Consider the following 18830-nt stretch of genomic DNA (forward strand, 5'->3'; position numbering starts at 1 on the left):
ATTGGCCTTACCAGGGCACTAACCACTGCTGTTGCTTTTCCCCAGTCCGCGAGTTCCACTTCTGCCACTGTGCAAAGGATCGAGGCGCTGCTCATGGGTGCTGTCTTGCGCACTCTTGTCTCAACGTTTCGCTAAGGGCATAAATTAGAACGATTTGCCAAATCCCCTCACAAGAAAAACATTTCTTCTCTCCAAAGTTTCCAATCCAACCCAATGCTTCTTCACCTTTTGCTCTGTTCTAACCACAGCAACAATTGACCGTTACCTTACCTAACCAAATAGGAAACGCGGTGGATCTGCGCTTCACATGACGCAGACCAATCATTAGACATAAATAACACCCGCGCTGTTCCCCCTCTCACATGCTTCTGCCCCAACCCTTGAACCCTCGCCGCTTTTTCAACATTTTGCTCTGCTGAGTCTGAATCATGGATCGTGGACTTTCAACAAGCACCCGAATCGATGATGAAGGCCTTCGGGAGAGGCATGTGGCCTCTCAGTCCACCTCGACTCTTAGTCCCGAGGCCCTCACGGCCACCGGTGACGTAGAGCTCAAGGACAAGGCTGGTAAGGACTGCAAGACATTTGGTCGGACACCTGATGGTACGAGTAAGTGGTCATCTTCCTCGAAAACTAATCCCTTATCCGATGCATTGGTTACACAAACTGAAGGAATATGTGCAATTGTTGTATCGGTGCCTGTCATCGCGGATAAATAAGCTAATTCGTGCCCCTCTACAGTATTCACGGTGCCGCAAACTCATGACATGGTCTCTCAGCTCTTGTCGCCCTCGGAACCAAAGAATCTTTCTGACGTGATTGTTCTTGCAATCCTTGGTGCTCATATACTTCTTTTGTGGCAGCTTCCTACCGGTGCGAAAGTGCCTGTTTTTGCCATTATCTACCTTTTCTGGCGTGCGGCCTACAACGCCGGAATTGGATGGCTTCTTCATAATCAATCGCACCACAAAACGCTAGTCCGCTGGGCTGAGAAAACCAAGGTCTTTGTGAATCCAGCTACGGGCAAGAACCCCCATCCTAACTTGTACAACTTTTTCAAGCGGGAGCTGGAAACTAAGATCCCCGAGGACTATTCATTCGATAAAGCCCCAATTGAGTATAACACATGGCTCGTTTTTAGACGCCTTGTGGATCTGATACTAATGTGCGACTTCATGTCGTATTGTCTCTTTGCGATAGCTTGTAGTCACCACCCTGTCAACGAGAGCGTGTTGATGACTGTCCTGCGATGGTCCGCCGGCATCGTGTTGGTGCTGTTCAACCTTTGGGTCAAGCTCGACGCTCATCGGGTGGTAAAGGATTTCGCCTGGTACTGGGGCGATTTCTTCTATCTCATTGACCAGGAACTTACGTTCGACGGCGTGTTTGAGATGGCACCCCATCCAATGTATTCGGTTGGCTACGCTGGCTATTACGGTATCTCCCTGATGGCTGCGAGCTACAAAGTGCTTTTTATTTCTATCATCGCCCATGCGGCTCAATTCGCTTTCCTAGTGCTGGTCGAAAACCCACATATTGACAAGACGTACAATCCTCCACCGTCCCGCAAGCGTCCAGCAGAGCAGGAAACTGGATCTGTCTCGAGCCGCCCTGCCGATTCTCCCATTGCGCCAACGTCGGTTGATGAACAAATTCCCCACGCGCCAACCTTTTCAAGCAGCCCACCGCAGTCAGTCCACGACCTATTAGGGCTCCACAATCTGGATCTGTATCGGATAACAGATACTTCATCTGTCCTTATCCAGTTCCTTGTATTCGCACTCACAGTTTTGACACCCTCTACACCTTGGTACCAATTTCTTTTCGTAGCAAACGCTGCTGTATGGAGACTCTGGTTCTCGATCGGTGTTGGATACATGCTTCATCGCCAGTCGAATCATAAGGCATGGACCCGGCACTTTGTCAAGTATGGTGAAACTCCTCAGGAGGCATGGAACCAGTGGAAAGGCACATATCATTTGAGTATGATCATGTGCTACGCCAGTTTCATTGCTGCAGTATGGAAGATGTACACTTTTCCTGCTGACTGGGGGTACGGCTTGGTCTTGCTCCGCCATGTCTTGGGCGCAGGCCTCATTAGTTTACAAATTTGGACTTCGGTCAGCATCTATGAGTCTCTCGGTGAATTCGGCTGGTTCTACGGTGACTTCTTCTTTGATGGCTCGTCAAAGTTGACGTATAATGGTATCTATCGTTTCTTAAACAACCCTGAGCGTGTACTGGGTCTGGCCGGCGTCTGGGGTGCGGTTCTTATCACCAGCAGTGGAGCCATAACTTTCCTGGCGCTTCTCAGCCATATTCTCAGCCTAGCTTTCATTCAATTTATCGAGCGTCCGCATATGCAGAAACTGTATGGTCAGAGTCTGCGACAGGATGCGGGGCTTGTTAAGAGCTTGAAAAAGTCACTGCCACCCACTCTTAGACAGCTCCACGGCAGCGTGGATAAGATCTTCGACGAGTCATTCGAGTTTATCGAAGAGATTATCGAGACGGCACGACCGAAACTCGCTAATGGTGTCAATACATTTGTGAAGGATACCACTGCACTCTTCCAGAATTACCCCGCCCGTGTCACCATCTCACGCATTGACGAAGATCTGGCTGGGTACGATTCGCGGGACTATTCCCTAGAAGTTGAAGGCACTGATTCATCCTCTTTGGCCGAATATGATCAAAGCACTGGTAGAGAGGGCGCTAACGCTCGCATGCCTCTTGATAGACGTGGTGACCTGAAAAACCTCGTGTTCGAATATGGTGCGCCGATTCAGGTCAAGTGGACTGCACCTTTAAATCATAGCAAGAAGGATTGGATTGGCTTGTACAAGGTCATCGATAATACATCTCGTGAAGTTACCCGGGTTTCCTCTCAAGGAAGGTGGATTGCCGTCAATGAAGGCGCATACGATAACTTAACATGTGAAAAGGGAATTGTTAAAAGCGATGTTGTTATCAAGGCTGCACAACAGCAGGATGGGGACAAGCGTGATCTTGCGACCGGTGAGGTTATATTCTCAGGTGACAAACTCTTCTGGACGCAGGGCGTCTTCGAATTCCGCTATCATCACAATGCCAAGCACAATGTCATGGCAATCTCAAGACCATTTGAGATTCGCATTGGTCGATATGAAGAGGAGGATGACCATGAACTTACACAAACATCTGTGGAGAGGAGCCTGTTACCCGTCATCCGCAACTGCTTCGATCGTGATCCGGAGATCGCCCCGGAGGCCGTAGACGAGTCGTTCGGAAGTTTGGTGGACCGCGATGGTAAATTCGCTAAGCGGGTTGTATTTGCCGTACACCAGATGTGAGTAATCCTTCTTCTGTATAGCGATTTTCTTCGCGCTCATACTAACTTTTGGCCACAGGTTTGGTATTGAATTCGCCCCTGGCGTTGTTCAGGCCGACGGGACTGTCCGGAACCTCGCCTGGAGGGTTTGCAATGCAAAGAAGGTCTTGGTATGCACATATATATATCCCAAGATCACCGCTCAATCACTAACTTCGCGCCCTCTACAGGCTCCTTACAGCATGTCAAGGGACGGCGCGTCCACCCCGACCGATAGGAAAGAGTAAGGTGTAACAGTTACTTGGTGTTCCTCTAATCAACGATATGATATACTTGATATGAGCAACGACAAACTTCTAAACATGATTGTGTCGCTTATTATTCGGAAGGACGATGCTGCTGAGATTTATCGCAGTAAGGTATAATCATCAAGAGAACGAGAAAGGGATGAGAAGCAGCGGTGGTCAAGGGAGCGAGTGGAAAGACTTGCTTACTTTTTCTGCATCCAAGATGTAGTGTTTACCTATCTATGCATTAACTTAGTCCCGTACATATTATGAAATATGAAAGACTATTTTCTTTTACGACTAGATGGTCTACAGCAATAGAGATGATGGACTAAAGAATTTCAAAGTAAAAAATATTATTATTCTTGTCAAAGCTGGCCAACACATTTGCGTCTATATATAGTAGTCGAGCTCAAGTCTACAATCTGTCCATCTGTCAGCACAATGTGCCATCAAGAAGCGCAGTGTGTAATCGTAAGGAACTACCCGATTATACAAGGCAGTTGTAACGAATTGATCAGCCAAGCCGGTTAATTCATCCCATCCCCTGCCAATCGCTACCCCTCTCCAAGCTGTCAAAACGAACAGCAAGTCGAGGCATAGAAACTGACACAAGTCAAGCATAGCATACAAAACCAACAGAGACAGCGTGGATATACAACGATATGAGCCCACTATCCGAAACTCCACAACCTTCCTCCCAATCGTCACACCATCTTTCGACGGCAGACAAATGGTCCAGTATAAGGGAGATGGATGAATGGATCATTGTATTAGACACTGCGTGATGACCGACGCAAGCTCGAGGGGAGATTCTCCAATGGAGATCATTGAATGGATTGACTAGTTGTCATCATGAAGGTTGGGTGGTAGGTGTTTTATGTGTGAAGTTTTGCATACCTACTGGTTGTTTTGTTTTGTACAGATGAGGTGTAATTCCTGTTGTGGTTCTTGAAGCTGTCAGCGAAATGTTTCATGGCATCGATGAGTAGATGACAATGTGTGAAGCTTCGAATGGCATCAGAAGGTTTGGTATGGTTTAGTTTTCTTCAATATATTTGCAGAAGCAGAACTGAATAAAAACTTTTTACATCATGGAAATGTAGTTTGAAAAAGGGGGGAGGGGAAACGAAAAAAAACATACCTTGTTAGTTTTAAGCCCTGTGCGGAAATTTTGTTGCATAGTCCTGTCTAAACATTCAATGAGCATATACCCAAACATGTTGATCATAACATAAAGATTGTGAGGGGTTATTGTCAGATGGTAGTGCATGTTGTTCAATGGCCCATTCGTTTGTCGCCGAACAGAAATTTTGGATAGTTTTCCTCATACAAAATGTGGTGAAATGTTGTTGCAGACTGGATTGGAGACTCACAAATAACAATGTTAGTACCGAGATACTATGGGTGAATCATGATGATCACAGATTTCGACAAGACTGCATCATTAAGCAAGTAACCTGTCGGTTGTTTGTGTGGGAAAAAAAAAAAAAAGAAAGGAAGAGAGAGAAGAAGAGAAAGGCAGAAGGGTAGATAAAGGAAGGAAAAATTGGCGTCGACTCCACTTGTGCAATGCAAGCAAACAGAACAAACATCCCTCCAAAATTGTAGATTTCCGTTTCTGGGCCTCGAAACCAGCTTCCCAAGCTTGACTTCAAGTCTTCAGTTTCAACGACGTAATTGCTCGTCGCATCCCTCATCGATTATTCCAGCGGATGCCAAGTAATGTGTAATGACTGACCGAAGAAGAATCAATGGGCCGCCCAGCGGCACGAGGCCTGCAGTCTTTGCCTCGTCTCTAAACTCCGCCTCCGACATTGCGACTGGCCGACCACAACGTCAGAGGCAACCCAATGAGTTGCGGAAAATCTGTAAGGAATATCACCTCCCCCTGACGACGGCTTATGTAGTGCTTGGGCTTACGTGAATTAAAACTTAGTCTTGAAAACCGGCCTTATTCCTTCTGCTTCTGGATCCGCCTATCTTGAATATGAACCTTCGGCTTCTCTGGCCGCCGCACGCTCGTCACCAAAGTCTCTCATCCCCCCCTCCTCAGCATTGAAACTCGCCTGCACAGTTCATGGCCCGAAGCCGCTTCCTCGCTCTGCTACATTCTCCCCTAACCTAGTTCTCACAACTCACGTTAAATATGCCCCGTTCGCCGCCCGCAAGAGGAAAGGACATATCCGCGATGCCACCGAACGCGATCTTGGTGTACACTTAGAGACCGCCTTAAGAGGGGTAATTGTCGCCGAGCGGTGGCCGAAGAGTGGACTCGATATCACCATCACTATCTTAGAAGCAGAAGATGACCGTTGGTGGGGCGATGCGCCTGACTCCCACGATGCTCCATGGGGGATGATGAATGTTCTTGCTGGATGCATTACCGCTGCGTCTGCTGCCATCTCTGACGCTCGTATTGATTGCCTTGATCTCATTGCTGGTGGAGTGGCTGCTATTGTCGCTGACGAATCAGAAGACGGCGAAGCCAAGCCGAAATTGATGTTAGACACAGATCCAGCGGAACACAGGGCCATATTGTCCGCATGTGTGGTCGGTTATATGCCTTCCAGGGATGAAATTACAGAGATTTGGCTGAAGGGAGACAGCTCAAAGGCGCTGTTAGGACCCGATGATAAGCGCTCTGGACACGAAGCACTGTTAGATGGTGCTGTGGATGCGGCTCGAGGAGCGCACTCCGTTCTGACTGAGGCTGCCAGAGAGTCTGCAGAGCGCTTTGCTGGTCTGGCTCCTGGGGGAGGTGTTGCAAAATAAGCTACCGATTGAAGATCAAGATGAAATGTCATTGCATGCTCTAATATATCCTCTGTCAATTATCTTTTTAGCATTGAATGTAAATGGGTTCTGGATGTCCCCTGTGTTGATTTGAAGTACTGTGGCCATGATCGGGTCACCAGATTGACGTCAAAAGTATTTACAACACCTTGCCAACAAGTCCCGTACTTCAAATACCAACAAATTCAAACACCTATCACACAGCTAAAAAGCGGCCCCTTCGAAACGAAATCTGTATAAATAGAAGGCCTAGATATAGGGTAAGATACCACCAAACTTCCCTAAGAATTTGGTCTTGTGTGTTCAACTATCTACTAAATATAATAACACTTTCAAAACTAGAATAGCGTAGAATCAGGCGCTCGGTCTAGTACCAATCTACAAGCCTGAGACTGCATTCCAATAAGGTAGCATTCAATTCTATATATCTAAACAGGCCCAAACTTAGTTTGAAAAAGAGTATCTAGGTTCTAGATTAGTCGCCCTACTCGCCTAATTCAAACACTGTTAAACCACTCTGATACCTACTTTGAAAAAGCTAAAGAAGCTCTATCCTAGGCTCTTTCTAAATAGCGTGTGAGAAATAGTTATTGAGTGTTTCGAGTAGACTATTTAAGCTGTATAGAATACTACCCTCAATCACATTGCCTAGTTCTATCCTGGCCGTACAGAATTTGGGCTGTATATGAAGCATGTGGGATGGTATACCAAATACTAAGCTTAGGAAACTATAAGCATATTTTAAGCTCAAAAGCTTGTGATCTTATCAAGATATTGAGGATTCAAAACAGGGCTTCGGCGGGTGTTGCAATACCTTTGACCTAGTAGTTTAGTTTTCAAGTGAATGCATTGGTCGGTGGGAAATTCTGCCTTGCTCATATGTGAGAGCTTGTATTCACCCAATTCTATCAGAACAACGCGGCTTTATGGTGTACTTCTCCCACACGCTACATTCTTCTCATTCCATCTATCCTTTCTATTCATACACAAGCTCAGTCAACTTACCACACACACAAGCCAATCGACTTTGACTACACTACGCTACAAGCCCATCATGAAGTCTGCAAACCCGCGTCCCAAAGCGAAGACTGACGAGCACCTTGTGTTCCTGTATCTATGTCTGGTCAACTCACCAGGGGTCAATAATGTAAGCTCCCACATTCAACCAGGAGGCCCGGAGCTTAAGCCACTCTTCACATGTCTATACAATCATCTCGCGACACGTGATTCTCCACAAGACCAAGGGAAAAGTAAGCTTACAATACAACTACTTTGCAGATCGATTTCAATGCCGTCGCTGCTGCTTCAAATATCAACGTCCCAGCCGCGCGTATGCGTTGGGCTCGCTTGAAAGCCAGAATCGAGAAAGAAATGGCCGAAGGCTCTGGCGATCCCAACGCGGGTGAACCGTCTGCCGCGTCTACGCCTACCGCCTCTCCTGCAAAGACAGCCTCACCTGCGAAGAAACGCTGTGTGAAGCGCAACAAGAGCAAAAGTGGACTTGAAGAGGATGGCGTCGCTGAGAACAACGAGAGTAACCCTGCTGCGAAGGCAAGCTAGATCAAGCTCATGCGTCCTCACATGTTGATAATCGGGACGAGCATGGTCGTCGAAGGGCCTATGAGGTGTCAAACTTGGAGATATGACCAGTAGTTGGTGAATATGCTACTTTTGGATCAAGCGGGACGAATTCATGGGGAGTGAGGCTGTGAAAGCGGGCGGTGTTTCTTAAACGGTACGTTGGTCTCGATGGGGCTTAGATAGCTGAAGCAGAGAATTGAAGACTTTGGTGAACGGCGTGGTGTATGCGTATGCAAGCAACGTAGACCTGTTGATAAAGTAGACTGATGTCTTTGATAGCTCATAGATCGTCTTTCGATTAACCCAAGGCATCCTTACGTTCCATAGACTAGCTGACTTTGACGTTCCCTGGCTGAGACTAATGACCGTTAGTATGTCATATGCACGGTTCAGCCAGCCTTTGCCGAAACAATGATGCACGACAGCAGTAGTGTCTCAGAGGTGATTCAGAGCTGAGCACATCGAAAGCGTCATTCGTTGGCTGTCAAGTGTGATATCTGCCAGTCAAGATCCCAATCACATGGGAACTAGCCGCATGGGGGATGATCGAAAGACGCTAATCGAGGTAGCTTGATTGTGGCGAGTCATGGACGATGGTATTCATATCTTGATCAGGATTATGATAGCAAACGTCCCGTTCGGTAGGAAGTCACGCTTCACAGATCATAATTCTTAGATGAATGGGTTGCGTTCTGGACCCGCAGGGATCAACAGAAGGTGCCGTGCTATTTACCGGAAATGGCTCTAGTGCATTCAGTCATTTGCAACAAAGTCCGTTGCTGATTAGGATCGTTGACGTGTATACCGAATCCTGTTAGTTCGGATGCCGGGGGCGGTTCATAAAAGTTTTTTTTTTTTTTTTTTGGGTCAAAGTTGACAGAACGATGCCCAATAACATATCCTTATTCCATGATAGTCTTGTTGATTCCTTTCTACCGCAATGTCAGCAACAGGTACGAAGTACATTTCCTACAGTACATACATAAGAGGCATACTGAACATCGAGAGCGTTGCTAGGGCTCAAGCCCTCTCCCATCCACATACTCCGTAATATGATGGCTGTCAGGCAACCATCTGTCTTGCTCCGTCCCACGGGAGGAGTCGAATTTTACCTTTAGTGCCGCTTCAACGGTTAATGTGGTTCCCGAGGAATGGAGACCTCCGTACAAAGTATGTACATACTCAGGGGAAGTACCTCCGTCCACTCCATACACACATGCGTAATACCTTTTCAGGTACTCCGTACTCCGTACTCAACCAGTTTTTTTGTGTGCTGTGGATCTTGACCCTCATACTCCGTATATTACAAGGTCTATTATTGGCGATGGCTCTTCTATGTAAAGCAATCGGAAGTTCTTCCGCAGGCACCGAAGAACTGTCTTAGTTCAACTTCATTGTTCCTATTTTTTCGGTATTGCCCCATCCCAATCTAGATCGTTCGCAATCTCGTTTCCTAGACTCATCGGGCTTGCTCCTCAAGATCCCGCCTTGGTCGGTCTTATTCCGGGAATCTATGGTTCCATCTCCCTGAGATCCCCGATAGACCTGCCCCCAAACTGGTGTTCACGGAGTGTTTCCGTGCGATATGCAATCTCGCACATTCACAACCCTAACGCAAGCTGAGAAACATGCATGAGCTGTCACACGCAGGGCCCGCCTGGAGTATGGACTAACCCAATGCGGCTTTCGACACGAGGCCTCAGTAGGAAAAAGAAAGTAGGAAAGTAATCTGCAGGCTAGGGTGAAGGGTGGACTATCAGCGGATATTGCTGTTAATCATCTTACCGTCTTCCTTGATCAACAACCGTCGCTCGGAAGTTGATCTCGAAAGAAAACCGGAATAGGAAGCTGTGCGGTCCACCCGTCGTAACCTGGGTACAGTACGTAGCCGGAGCCGTCCGCCATGATACGTACTCCCGTAATTATGTACGTACTACGTACGAGATTTTCCCAATGGTTTGGTCCTAGGAAATTAATCATGGAAGTTCGGCTCCTGTGTGAACGAGACTGACCCCCTTTTACTAGTACTAGCTGGCCCTATTTAAATCACCTTTGACGATCTCCGGCTGATGATACGCTAACGTGACCTCGGTTCAGGAACGGACTAACTGACCCAAGACTAGCGGAGAATATCGAATCCAGCATCTCGGGATTTGACTGGTCCGCAATTTGCCTACCCGAGCCCCATTTCCAACCCTCTTTCAACTTTCAGACCTGGTAAACTTTCTTCGTACCGGGCGGTACAAGTACCACAGTTGAATGACCGAAATAAGTCCTTAGTACGGAGTATGAATGTTATGTGTGTATGTGAGTTCCACGAGTTCCACGTCCTGCTCCGGGAGAGCGTAAGCATTGTCCTCCCCAAGCTCTGTCACTAGTCTCATAGTCCCACTATTACGCTGAACCATTCCGTTCCTGATTGGGCGGCAGAATGTGCAGATCCAATTTGAGTGGCATCGCTGTCAAGTGGAGTCCAAGCTCTACTTTTAGGTCATGCATGATGGTATGCACCTTAACCGCGGGCGAAAGGGCCCCTGCACATTCTAAACGAAGATTTTCACAGTGTGTGCATTATCACCTAGGGTTTGGTCTACATGCTGACCATGCATGATAATGCTAGTGATGATGATGGTGGTCCCCGAGGGTGAACGGAGTAATGCACCTAAATGAACAAAGACCGGACTATCAGTTTGGACCCTGCACATGGCGTTGGGCTTAACGCTCGACTGCTTCCGACTAGTCTTTGACTTCTCCGTCGGCGGACTCAGACCTTAGCCCCATCGCTTTGTCCGTCGCTCGATGGATCCTCGAGACTGGCCCATTTTCTTCCCCTGGATCCAGGAACAGGCATTGGATCTGCAAACCGGCTAAGTCTCGAGCATATGGAGTAAACTCTTTTGTTCCCGGTCCCCTCGATCGGTCGTTCTTCTTCACTGATGATTTTCTTCCTTCTTCAATCCATTACTTGGGTACGGTATAGGATAGGGTTCGAGGAGAAACCTCGGTGCACATTGGTATTATCATGAGAACAGTGTAAAAAGGTTGTCCGCTTTAACTTCTTCTCCAATCTGACCCTTTGTCTATCTTTTTATTTTTATTCTCTCTCTTCTTTTTTCTCACGCCCTTGTCCTTCCTTTTCCAATTTTCCTCTCATTGATCTGTGTCCTGGGCTCTAGCTTCTTCCACCAAGATATACCCTAGTACATATTGATTTACCGAGAGCGCCTGACTAGACTCGATTACCGGAGAGTATTGCTACGATTTGGAATTGAGCAGTATTCAGGTAATTTGCTCGTCCCAGAATGGTCGCCCTAAAGCGATTTTTCCAAGCGGAGAGAAGCTCGTCCATAAGTTCTAAGGATGGAGCTACTCGGGCAAGCAACACACCAGAAAGCGATCTGTCTTCAAACCTGAGGACCTCGCATTTTATAGAACCAGACCATCCGTTTCAGCGAATCGAGAAGCAGTTTGAAGTCTTGCATGATCAACTGCAGGCACGGCCGTTGTCCCCACGTTCACCAGCTCCTCCGTCTCGGGCCTCGAGTCGAACCACGACTCGAGATCCTCGGCACGTCGACTTGCTGGATGCTTTATTTTCTTCTCACCGATACCATATCCAGAGTGCGCAGACGTTGTCACCCATTAGCCCATACAATGAAGATATCGCAGAACGAAATATGACTCGATTCCTTCAAGGGCAGTCGGGCAAACCAACCGTGTACTCGCGCATACTCTCTGCTTTATATCAGGAAGATGTGGCGGACAGAAACATAGCAAGAAACAAGAGGGGCGGCCGTCCATCTTCTCGCAATACTGCCAGTCGCTCTCGTGGAAACTCCTTTCAACGGAGTAGCCAGAGTCACCAAGATGAAGCTCGTTGCCGCCCTCGGTCAAAGGCTGGAAGTAGTTTGGCTCGGTCAATGTCTCAGGAAGCCCCGCGATCTACCACCCCTCCTCACGCTGACCAGTCAACCACTCCACGGCCAAATGTGTCTCCTGCCACCGAAGGCCCTCTCCGACAGCAAAGATCAGTGCCGAATCTTTCCGCCGAGATAACTAATAGTCCCCAGAGGGAAACTGATTCGAGATCTGGTGGATTCCTCGGTGTTCCCCCCCCTTACAAACAAGGCGACACATGGAGCAGTACTCCATTACCGGACAGTCCAACGTTGCCCCCCATGGTGACTAGGGATACTGAGACCAGCGAAAGCCATCCAACGCCAGATCTACCACCTTCCAGATCAAGCCGGAGCCGCAGTTCTTCTGTGACGTCGGGTAGTCACAATCCGTCAAACGCAATCAAATCGAAGCCCAAAAAGAATGTCCGGGATCTTTCAATTAATACAGAATTAGCAGCTCGCGGAAAGCCGTCTACGAAGATTACGCACCGCGCCATACAGCCACCTACTCCAAGTAGCTTGGCAATGAAGCAGAACCCCAGCATTGCGGAAGTTATGAACAGCCCGCTACCAGCTGGGTCACCAACCTCCCCATCACCAGGGCTTCAATCGGATCAGAAAATCGCGGAAATAATGGATATGTTCAGACAGGCATATACTTCGTCGCCCGCTATCTCACCCCATCCCACTTATGAAACTCTCCAGGATGCGATCATTCGCGAAATAAATTCCCACGAGGCATTCCAACGTGTGCCGCTTCCTGAATCCGGGCCTCCGTTCACTCCTTCTTTCTCCCAGGAAACATTCTATCCAGAAATCGACGTACCAACGACCGAGGGTCCAAGCACGAACCGGACCATGTCTCTGAGAGAGGGCCAGATCTCCAAATTGATCAGGCGGGGCTCCTTCAAGAAGCACAGGAGAGGTTCTGACGCGCGCAGGAGCATATCCACCACCAGTGTCCCTTCGAAAGTCTTCTGGAAGTCATCGGAAACCACCAGTCGGCGAAGGCACACTGACGCACCCCCTCCGTCACCTGGCTTCTTCAATACCCTGGAACAGAACCACCAAGCATCCAAGGAGTCAGTGGCATACATGGATCTCCTCTCCAAGGCGAGGAAGTCCTCTGCAAATGTTCCTTTAGGGAAAACACCAGATGTGGCTAGGAGCATCAGTAATCCCCAGCCACCGGCTACTGCGTCTCTCGAGAGCGCCAACCCAGCACCTTCCGTTTTCCACATGCGTGCACAGGCATCAACATCGTCTATCAACAGTCGCATCAGTTTCTCAGCGGAAGACAGTGACGAAGAGGTGATCGAACTACCCAGTGTTGGCATTCCCAAGTTACAAATCCATGGTATTGACGAGAACAATGTGACCTATATCGCCGAAAACACCTCTCCCCGAAATGCATTCAAACTCATGAGCTGGCCACAGAGGTCAGGCAGGAGTGTGAGCCTCCGGGGAAACTGGTTCACAAATGAGAGCAGCAACAGCCCCTCTCGTTCATCCTCCAGGGGCGGCCTCACAACCCGCTCAGTAGCATCTTGCTGAATCTTTCCATGATATGGCCAGAGTTCGTCTAGCATCCCGGTCTTTAACGGAATCCACTCATATACCCCTCCTATCCTATCTTACTCTACCCTTCCGTTCCTTACTTCAACGCTTCCTTGACGATACTCTATCGCATGATGTTGAGCTACATTTCGTTTACGTTCCTTCGACTCTACAAATCCTGCAAATACCTTCCTTGATTTTGATTTTCTTGTCCAGTTTATACTCGCAAGCGCATCTATTCCCTCGTCGGGCTTTCTTTTTTTGTTGGTCTATATATCCAATGAGGATCTATGTCCTCTTGCATTGCATACTTGGCATCTATCTGAACATTTCCTACTGTTTCCCGCATATGTTGCATATTAGCGTTGCTAGCATACCATGTCTACATATCCAACCAATTACAATAAAGATATTCTAAGATGAAGTCTTAGAGCATATCATATCAAACAAGATCGGCATCATATCAACTCATAATTCATTCAGCGTCCCAAAACCATTTTGTATGATATGTAAGCTCACCACCCCCCTGTAAATCACAAAGGTATCTTTATTTTTGGCCATACCTGCTCCTTAACTCTCATTTAATATGCACGTCTCTTTCTCTTTTCTAGAGTATTTCTTTCTTACTTCGATGATGTCCCAATTTGCCAGACAATACAACAAAAGGATACTTGGAATTTTGAAAAAGGAATTGAAAGGAAATAAGTCATCAAACTCATAGTGACTGATCTAATGCGCTTGCTAGGTGCTACTTGACATTTGTGCAGATAAGACCGAGACGATCTATTGCGCTTAGTAGGAGCCTGTGGGGGAATTGTTAGTTTATATTTTGATCATGGGAGAAAGCTAAAGGTTTAGATGGAAACTTACGGCCGAACATGCACCATTTCTCAGCGAGCCGGGTGCAGTTGGGGTTGACACACTTGGTCTCGCCCGCGACGATGCCCTCGGGCTGTTCGAAGGGGATGCACAGAGACTTGGCGCCCATGCTGGGGGCTTTGGCGTCTTCAGCGACGCCAGAGTCTTCCTCTGCCTTGCGGGCGCTCATGTCCTTGATCTGGTCCTCACACTCCTCGGTGAGACAGTGGGGAATGACACAGATGTTCTTGTCGTTGAGGGCTGGGGTGAAGTCGTCCCAGTTGGTGATCAGTTTGCGGTGAGTGCGGAAGGTCTCCTCTGCACGGTTGTACAGATCCTTCTGGATCTGTTCCAGCAGGGCCGGGACTGCGGTGGAGAGTTCGGAGATCTGGATGCTGGACTTGCCCTCCTTGCCGGGGATGTCACGACGGGCGGCAGTGACAAATTGGCCGGCAGACTCGCCAGGGCCGAACTCGATGCGCAGGGGCACACCGCGGAGCTCCCAGTCGTTGAACTTCCAGCCGGGGGAGTAACCCTCTCTCTTGTCGCTTATGGCGCGGACACCAGCGCCGGTCAGGACGTTGACGAGACCATCGATTTCGGCATACAGCTTCTCGCGCTCATCGTCGGTGGTCTTGGCAGTGATACCGACAGGGACGATAACGGTTTGGGTGTCTGCGACACGAGGGGGGAGGACCAGACCACGGTTGTCACTGTGGATCATGACCATGACACCAAGGGTACGGGTGGACAGACCCCAAGAGTTTTGCCACACATGGAGAGGAGGCTTCTTCTCATCGCCCTTGGCGGAGGGATCCTCGACGGTGATGTTGAACATCTTACTGAAGTTCTGGCCAAGACCGTGGGAGGTACCACCCTGAATACCACGGCCAGTGGCGGGGATGTAACCTTCAACGGTAGTGGTGTACAGACCACCAGCGAACTTCTCTTTCTCTGTCTTCTGACCCTTGACCACAGGGACAGCCAGGAGCTCTTCGTAGATCTGAGCATATAGATCGAGGATGTGCATGACTTCATCATGGGCACCATCCTTTGTCAAGTGAGCCGTGTGTCCTTCTTGCCAAAGGAACTCACGGGTTCTGAGGAAAGGCTGGGGGTTCTTGAACTCCCATCGCACGACGGAGTTCCACTGGTTCAGTTTAAGGGGCAGGTCACGGTGACTTCTGATCCATTTGGAGTAGTACGGATACATAACCGTCTCCGATGTCGGACGAATAGCAATCTTTTTTTCGAGAGGGCTAGAGCCACTGCAAAAGAAGAGAAGACATTAGTGACTAGGGCACGCAGGATTATAGCACATATGCGGGGGTCTGGAGGAATCGTACGCATGAGTCACCCAAGCAACTTCAGCAGCAAAGCCTTCAATGTGATCCTTTTCCCTGTTCAGGACATCCTCAGAGACAAACAGAGGGAACGAGCAGTTCTTGACGCCGATCTTCTTGATGCGCGCATTGAACCAGTCCTGGATCTCTTCCCAGATAAAGTACGAAGCGGGCTGAGTCATGTCAGTACGGAAGCTCTAGAAACCCATGAAAAAGAGGCATTTCACCTTGAGAATGAAGCATCCCGAAACGTCATAGTAGTCGAGCATATCACCCTTTGTAAGAACCTGCTGGTACCATCCTGGGAAATCTTCCTCCTTGGAGACATCAATACCAATCAGAGCAGCACCATCGATCTTCTTCTTCGGAGCCTTCGCAGCAGCGGGCTTCTTGGGTTCCTGCTTTCCAGCAGCCTTGTTAGCAGCCTTCTCAGCCTTCTTAGCGGCGAGCTCTGCAGCCTTCGCGGCCTTCTTTGCGGCATTCTTCGAGACATCTCCCTGGGGAGCATCCTTATCAGCGGGGTTTTGGGTGCGGTCAGGGAGGGTCTGAGTTACCGCCGCGTCAGAAGCGACCGGGGTGTCAGCAGGAGCTTGGCTCGCCATATTGTAAAGGAGCTGCTGAGTAGAAAGGACCAAGATAAACCAAGAATGCGGAGGCGAGGTTATAGATCCGTGGAGAGGAAAGGAACCCCTCGTTAAAGTGGGATGCGACTAGAAAACCTTCACCGCCAGGAACCGGCAGAATTCTTAGCGGAAACACGACGAGCATCAACGACGACGAACTGGAGTCGGAGCTCTACAACTCTGCCAGCAGTACCTCTTCCTCAGTTTCACAATAATGGCAGGCATTTTTGAGCAGCCGCGGAATGCGGACACTCTCTGTGTGTATCCTCGCTCGATGTGCTCCATCCGTCGGATTCATTAGCTGACCATATTCGCACAGTCTTGGGTGGGCAGAAAATCACCGGCCCTGATGTTCGGGAGCAGAACGGTATGTTATGAGCTTTTACATCCCAACTAGCTTCGATTGAGTACATGTGCTAAACTCGCGTGTAGTGCTTGCGACGCAAGCTATTGCAAATGTCGTCAAGAGCTCCTTCGGCCCCTCGGGTCTCGACAAGATGATGGTGGATGATATAGGAGTATGCACTGTTCAACCCCGCGTGCTTCGACTAGCGCTCTGACAACACTTTAGGATGTCACTGTTACCAACGATGGTGCGACGATTCTTAGTCTTCTTGATATTGAGCATCCTGCGGGTAAGATTCTCGTAGATCTCGCTCAGCAGCAGGATAAGGAGGTGAGTGTCACACCCCGTCCGTCTCACCTGACAGCTCAATGTTGATGTCCATCTAGGTCGGAGATGGAACCACGTCTGTCGTTCTGATCGCCGCAGAACTCCTACGACGAGGCAACGAATTGATGAAGAACCGTATACACCCTACCACCATCATCAACGGCTACAGACTTGCGCTCAGAGAAGCTGTCAAGTATATGAATGAGAATATCACTACAAAGGTCGAGACGTTGGGGAAGGACAGCCTGGTGAACATTGCTAAAACCTCTATGTCTTCCAAAATTATCGGATCGGATGCGGACTTCTTTGCGAATATGGTTGTTGATGCGATGCTGTTGGTGAAGACTACAAACCAGAGGAACGAGGTCAAGTACCCCGTCAAGGCAGTCAACCTTCTCAAGGCTCACGGGAAAAGTGGTACGGAGTCAATGCTTGTCAATGGCTATGCTCTTAACTGCACTGTGGCTTCTCAGGCCATGAAGACCCGTATTACCGATGCCAAGATCGCTTGTCTGGACATGAACCTGCAGAAGGAGAGAATGAAGCTTGGTGTACAGATCACTGTTGATGATCCCGATCAGCTAGAGAAGATTCGCGAGAGGGAAGCCGGTATTGTCATTGAGCGTGTTGAGATGATTCTTAAGTCTGGGGCAAATGTCATTTTCACTACCAAGGGTATTGATGACATGGTCTTGAAGCTGTTCGTTGAGAGGGGAGCCATGGCCGTTCGCCGCTGCAAGAAAGAGGATCTCCGACGCATTGCCAAGGCTTCCGGTGCGACATTGGTCAGCACGCTCTCTGACCTCAACGGAGATGAGAAATTCGAGGCCTCGTACCTCGGCCATGCGGAGGAAGTTGTGCAGGAGCGGATATCCGATGATGAATGTATCCTTGTCAAGGGTACCAAGGTTCACACCTCAGCTTCTATCATTCTCCGTGGACCCAATGACTTCAGCTTGGACGAGATGGAGCGTTCGGTGCACGACTCTCTGTGTGCTGTCAAGCGAACCCTCGAGAGCGGTAGCATCGTTCCCGGTGGTGGTGCTGTCGAGACGGCCCTTCATATTTACCTCGAAGAATTCGCGGTCACAGTAGTAAGCATTGACCGGAAACCTTAGTATGGAAATTACCACTAACAATTACTCTTTCCACAGGGCTCCCGGGAGCAGCTCGCCATCGGTGAATTTGCTCAGTCCCTTCTGATTGTTCCGAAGACCCTGGCTGTAAACGCTGCTAAGGACTCGTCCGAACTTGTTGCCCAGCTTCGTGTCCGCCACGCTCTATCCCAACGCGTGCAGGATGGTGACGCCAATGAGGAGGAGAAGGCCATCGCTAAGAAGAAGACATACCGGAACTACGGTCTCGACCTAACGAAGGGTCGTGTGCATGATACCCTCAAGGCTGGTGTGTTGGAGCCCAGTATGGGCAAGATCAAGCAGCTCAAGAGTGCTGTTGAGGCCTGCATTGCCATCATGCGTATCGATACCATGATCAAGCTGGACCCAGAGGTGAAGGAGGATGACGGACATGGCCACTAATCTGACCTTTTAAGGTTGTTTGCATGCTATCTACGTGTTTCCACATGGAGTTCTTAGACTAAGGATGAAGAAAAGTATAATAAGATGGTATGAGCACATATTTTGTTTTTTTTTCACGAAAGGACCAACTTGTCTACCCCCGGCTTTCATAAAGGAGTGTAATCGGCACAGAGGGCATCCGCATAGGGACTCACCTGGCACCTGGCAGACAAAGCAACCTTCCTTATTAGGCTTAGGGTATGTTTCTGTCTGTTTTTCTAACTATGTAGATTCAATTACCGATTCACTCAACTTCAGTAAGCTCTTACAAAACTACGCAGAGCTCTATTTATTTAGTGGATTACATGGCTCAATAACCAAGGGAG

At 48.7% G+C, this 18830-nt stretch overlaps 6 protein-coding genes across 6 annotated transcripts; 5 read left to right on the forward strand and 1 right to left on the reverse strand.

Moving 5' to 3' along the window:
• The first annotated feature begins 107 nt into the window (after positions 1-107).
• Positions 108-3897, forward strand: BDV27DRAFT_119992 (phosphatidylethanolamine N-methyltransferase). The gene is made up of 4 exons (XM_032064989.1): positions 108-609; positions 742-3328; positions 3390-3480; positions 3541-3897. The coding sequence occupies exons 1-4, from the start codon at positions 429-431 to the stop codon at positions 3595-3597; spliced, it is 2916 nt and encodes a 971-aa protein (XP_031933158.1). The 5' UTR covers positions 108-428; the 3' UTR covers positions 3598-3897.
• A 1365-nt stretch (positions 3898-5262) lies between these two features.
• Positions 5263-6455, forward strand: BDV27DRAFT_119996 (3' exoribonuclease family protein). Its single transcript, XM_032064990.1, has 2 exons — positions 5263-5468; positions 5537-6455. Exons 1-2 carry the CDS (start codon positions 5330-5332, stop codon positions 6370-6372), a joined length of 975 nt encoding a protein of 324 aa, XP_031933159.1. The 5' UTR covers positions 5263-5329; the 3' UTR covers positions 6373-6455.
• A 992-nt stretch (positions 6456-7447) lies between these two features.
• Positions 7448-7953, forward strand: BDV27DRAFT_140751 (uncharacterized protein; the record flags this gene model as incomplete). The annotated part of the gene is made up of 2 exons (XM_032069720.1): positions 7448-7540; positions 7672-7953. The coding sequence occupies 2 exons, from the start codon at positions 7448-7450 to the stop codon at positions 7951-7953; spliced, it is 375 nt and encodes a 124-aa protein (XP_031933160.1).
• A 2899-nt stretch (positions 7954-10852) lies between these two features.
• On the forward strand, positions 10853-13837 carry BDV27DRAFT_97666 (uncharacterized protein). The gene has a single exon (XM_032078108.1). It carries the CDS (start codon positions 11277-11279, stop codon positions 13425-13427), a length of 2151 nt encoding a protein of 716 aa, XP_031933161.1. The 5' UTR covers positions 10853-11276; the 3' UTR covers positions 13428-13837.
• BDV27DRAFT_97657 (proline--tRNA ligase) lies at positions 13825-16292 on the reverse strand. Its single transcript, XM_032078107.1, has 4 exons — positions 15859-16292; positions 15635-15804; positions 14301-15556; positions 13825-14233 (listed from the first exon to the last, which is right to left on the reverse strand). The coding sequence occupies exons 1-4, from the start codon at positions 16231-16233 to the stop codon at positions 14223-14225; spliced, it is 1812 nt and encodes a 603-aa protein (XP_031933162.1). The 5' UTR covers positions 16234-16292; the 3' UTR covers positions 13825-14222.
• A 1-nt stretch (position 16293) lies between these two features.
• On the forward strand, positions 16294-18664 carry BDV27DRAFT_120002 (chaperonin-containing T-complex alpha subunit TCP1). Its single transcript, XM_032064991.1, has 6 exons — positions 16294-16511; positions 16574-16621; positions 16687-16772; positions 16826-16930; positions 16987-18021; positions 18082-18664. Exons 1-6 carry the CDS (start codon positions 16469-16471, stop codon positions 18463-18465), a joined length of 1701 nt encoding a protein of 566 aa, XP_031933163.1. The 5' UTR covers positions 16294-16468; the 3' UTR covers positions 18466-18664.
• The last annotated feature ends 166 nt before the right edge of the window (positions 18665-18830 follow it).

Source organism: Aspergillus caelatus (assembly GCF_009193585.1).
Source record: "Aspergillus caelatus strain CBS 763.97 unplaced genomic scaffold BDV27scaffold_6, whole genome shotgun sequence".
Lineage (NCBI taxonomy): Eukaryota > Fungi > Ascomycota > Eurotiomycetes > Eurotiales > Aspergillaceae > Aspergillus > Aspergillus caelatus.

Excerpts from the sequence above, each read along its gene's own strand:
- BDV27DRAFT_119992 (XM_032064989.1), top strand. The coding sequence starts at position 429 with ATGGATCGTGGACTTTCAACAAGCACCCGAATCGATGATGAAGGCCTT. Across the intron at positions 3,329-3,389 it reads GTATTTGCCGTACACCAGAT|GTTTGGTATTGAATTCGCCC; the intron begins GTGAGTAATCCT and ends TTTTGGCCACAG. Across the intron at positions 3,481-3,540 it reads GCAATGCAAAGAAGGTCTTG|GCTCCTTACAGCATGTCAAG; the intron begins GTATGCACATAT and ends CGCCCTCTACAG.
- BDV27DRAFT_119996 (XM_032064990.1), top strand. The coding sequence starts at position 5,330 with ATGACTGACCGAAGAAGAATCAATGGGCCGCCCAGCGGCACGAGGCCT. Across the intron at positions 5,469-5,536 it reads CAATGAGTTGCGGAAAATCT|TCTTGAAAACCGGCCTTATT; the intron begins GTAAGGAATATC and ends ATTAAAACTTAG.
- BDV27DRAFT_97666 (XM_032078108.1), top strand. The coding sequence starts at position 11,277 with ATGGTCGCCCTAAAGCGATTTTTCCAAGCGGAGAGAAGCTCGTCCATA.
- BDV27DRAFT_97657 (XM_032078107.1), bottom strand. The coding sequence starts at position 16,233 with ATGGCGAGCCAAGCTCCTGCTGACACCCCGGTCGCTTCTGACGCGGCG. Across the intron at positions 15,805-15,858 it reads CGGGATGCTTCATTCTCAAG|CCCGCTTCGTACTTTATCTG; the intron begins GTGAAATGCCTC and ends GACATGACTCAG. Across the intron at positions 15,557-15,634 it reads GTTGCTTGGGTGACTCATGC|TGGCTCTAGCCCTCTCGAAA; the intron begins GTACGATTCCTC and ends CTTCTTTTGCAG.
- BDV27DRAFT_120002 (XM_032064991.1), top strand. The coding sequence starts at position 16,469 with ATGGCAGGCATTTTTGAGCAGCCGCGGAATGCGGACACTCTCT. Across the intron at positions 16,773-16,825 it reads TGATGGTGGATGATATAGGA|GATGTCACTGTTACCAACGA; the intron begins GTATGCACTGTT and ends ACAACACTTTAG. Across the intron at positions 18,022-18,081 it reads AAGAATTCGCGGTCACAGTA|GGCTCCCGGGAGCAGCTCGC; the intron begins GTAAGCATTGAC and ends CTCTTTCCACAG.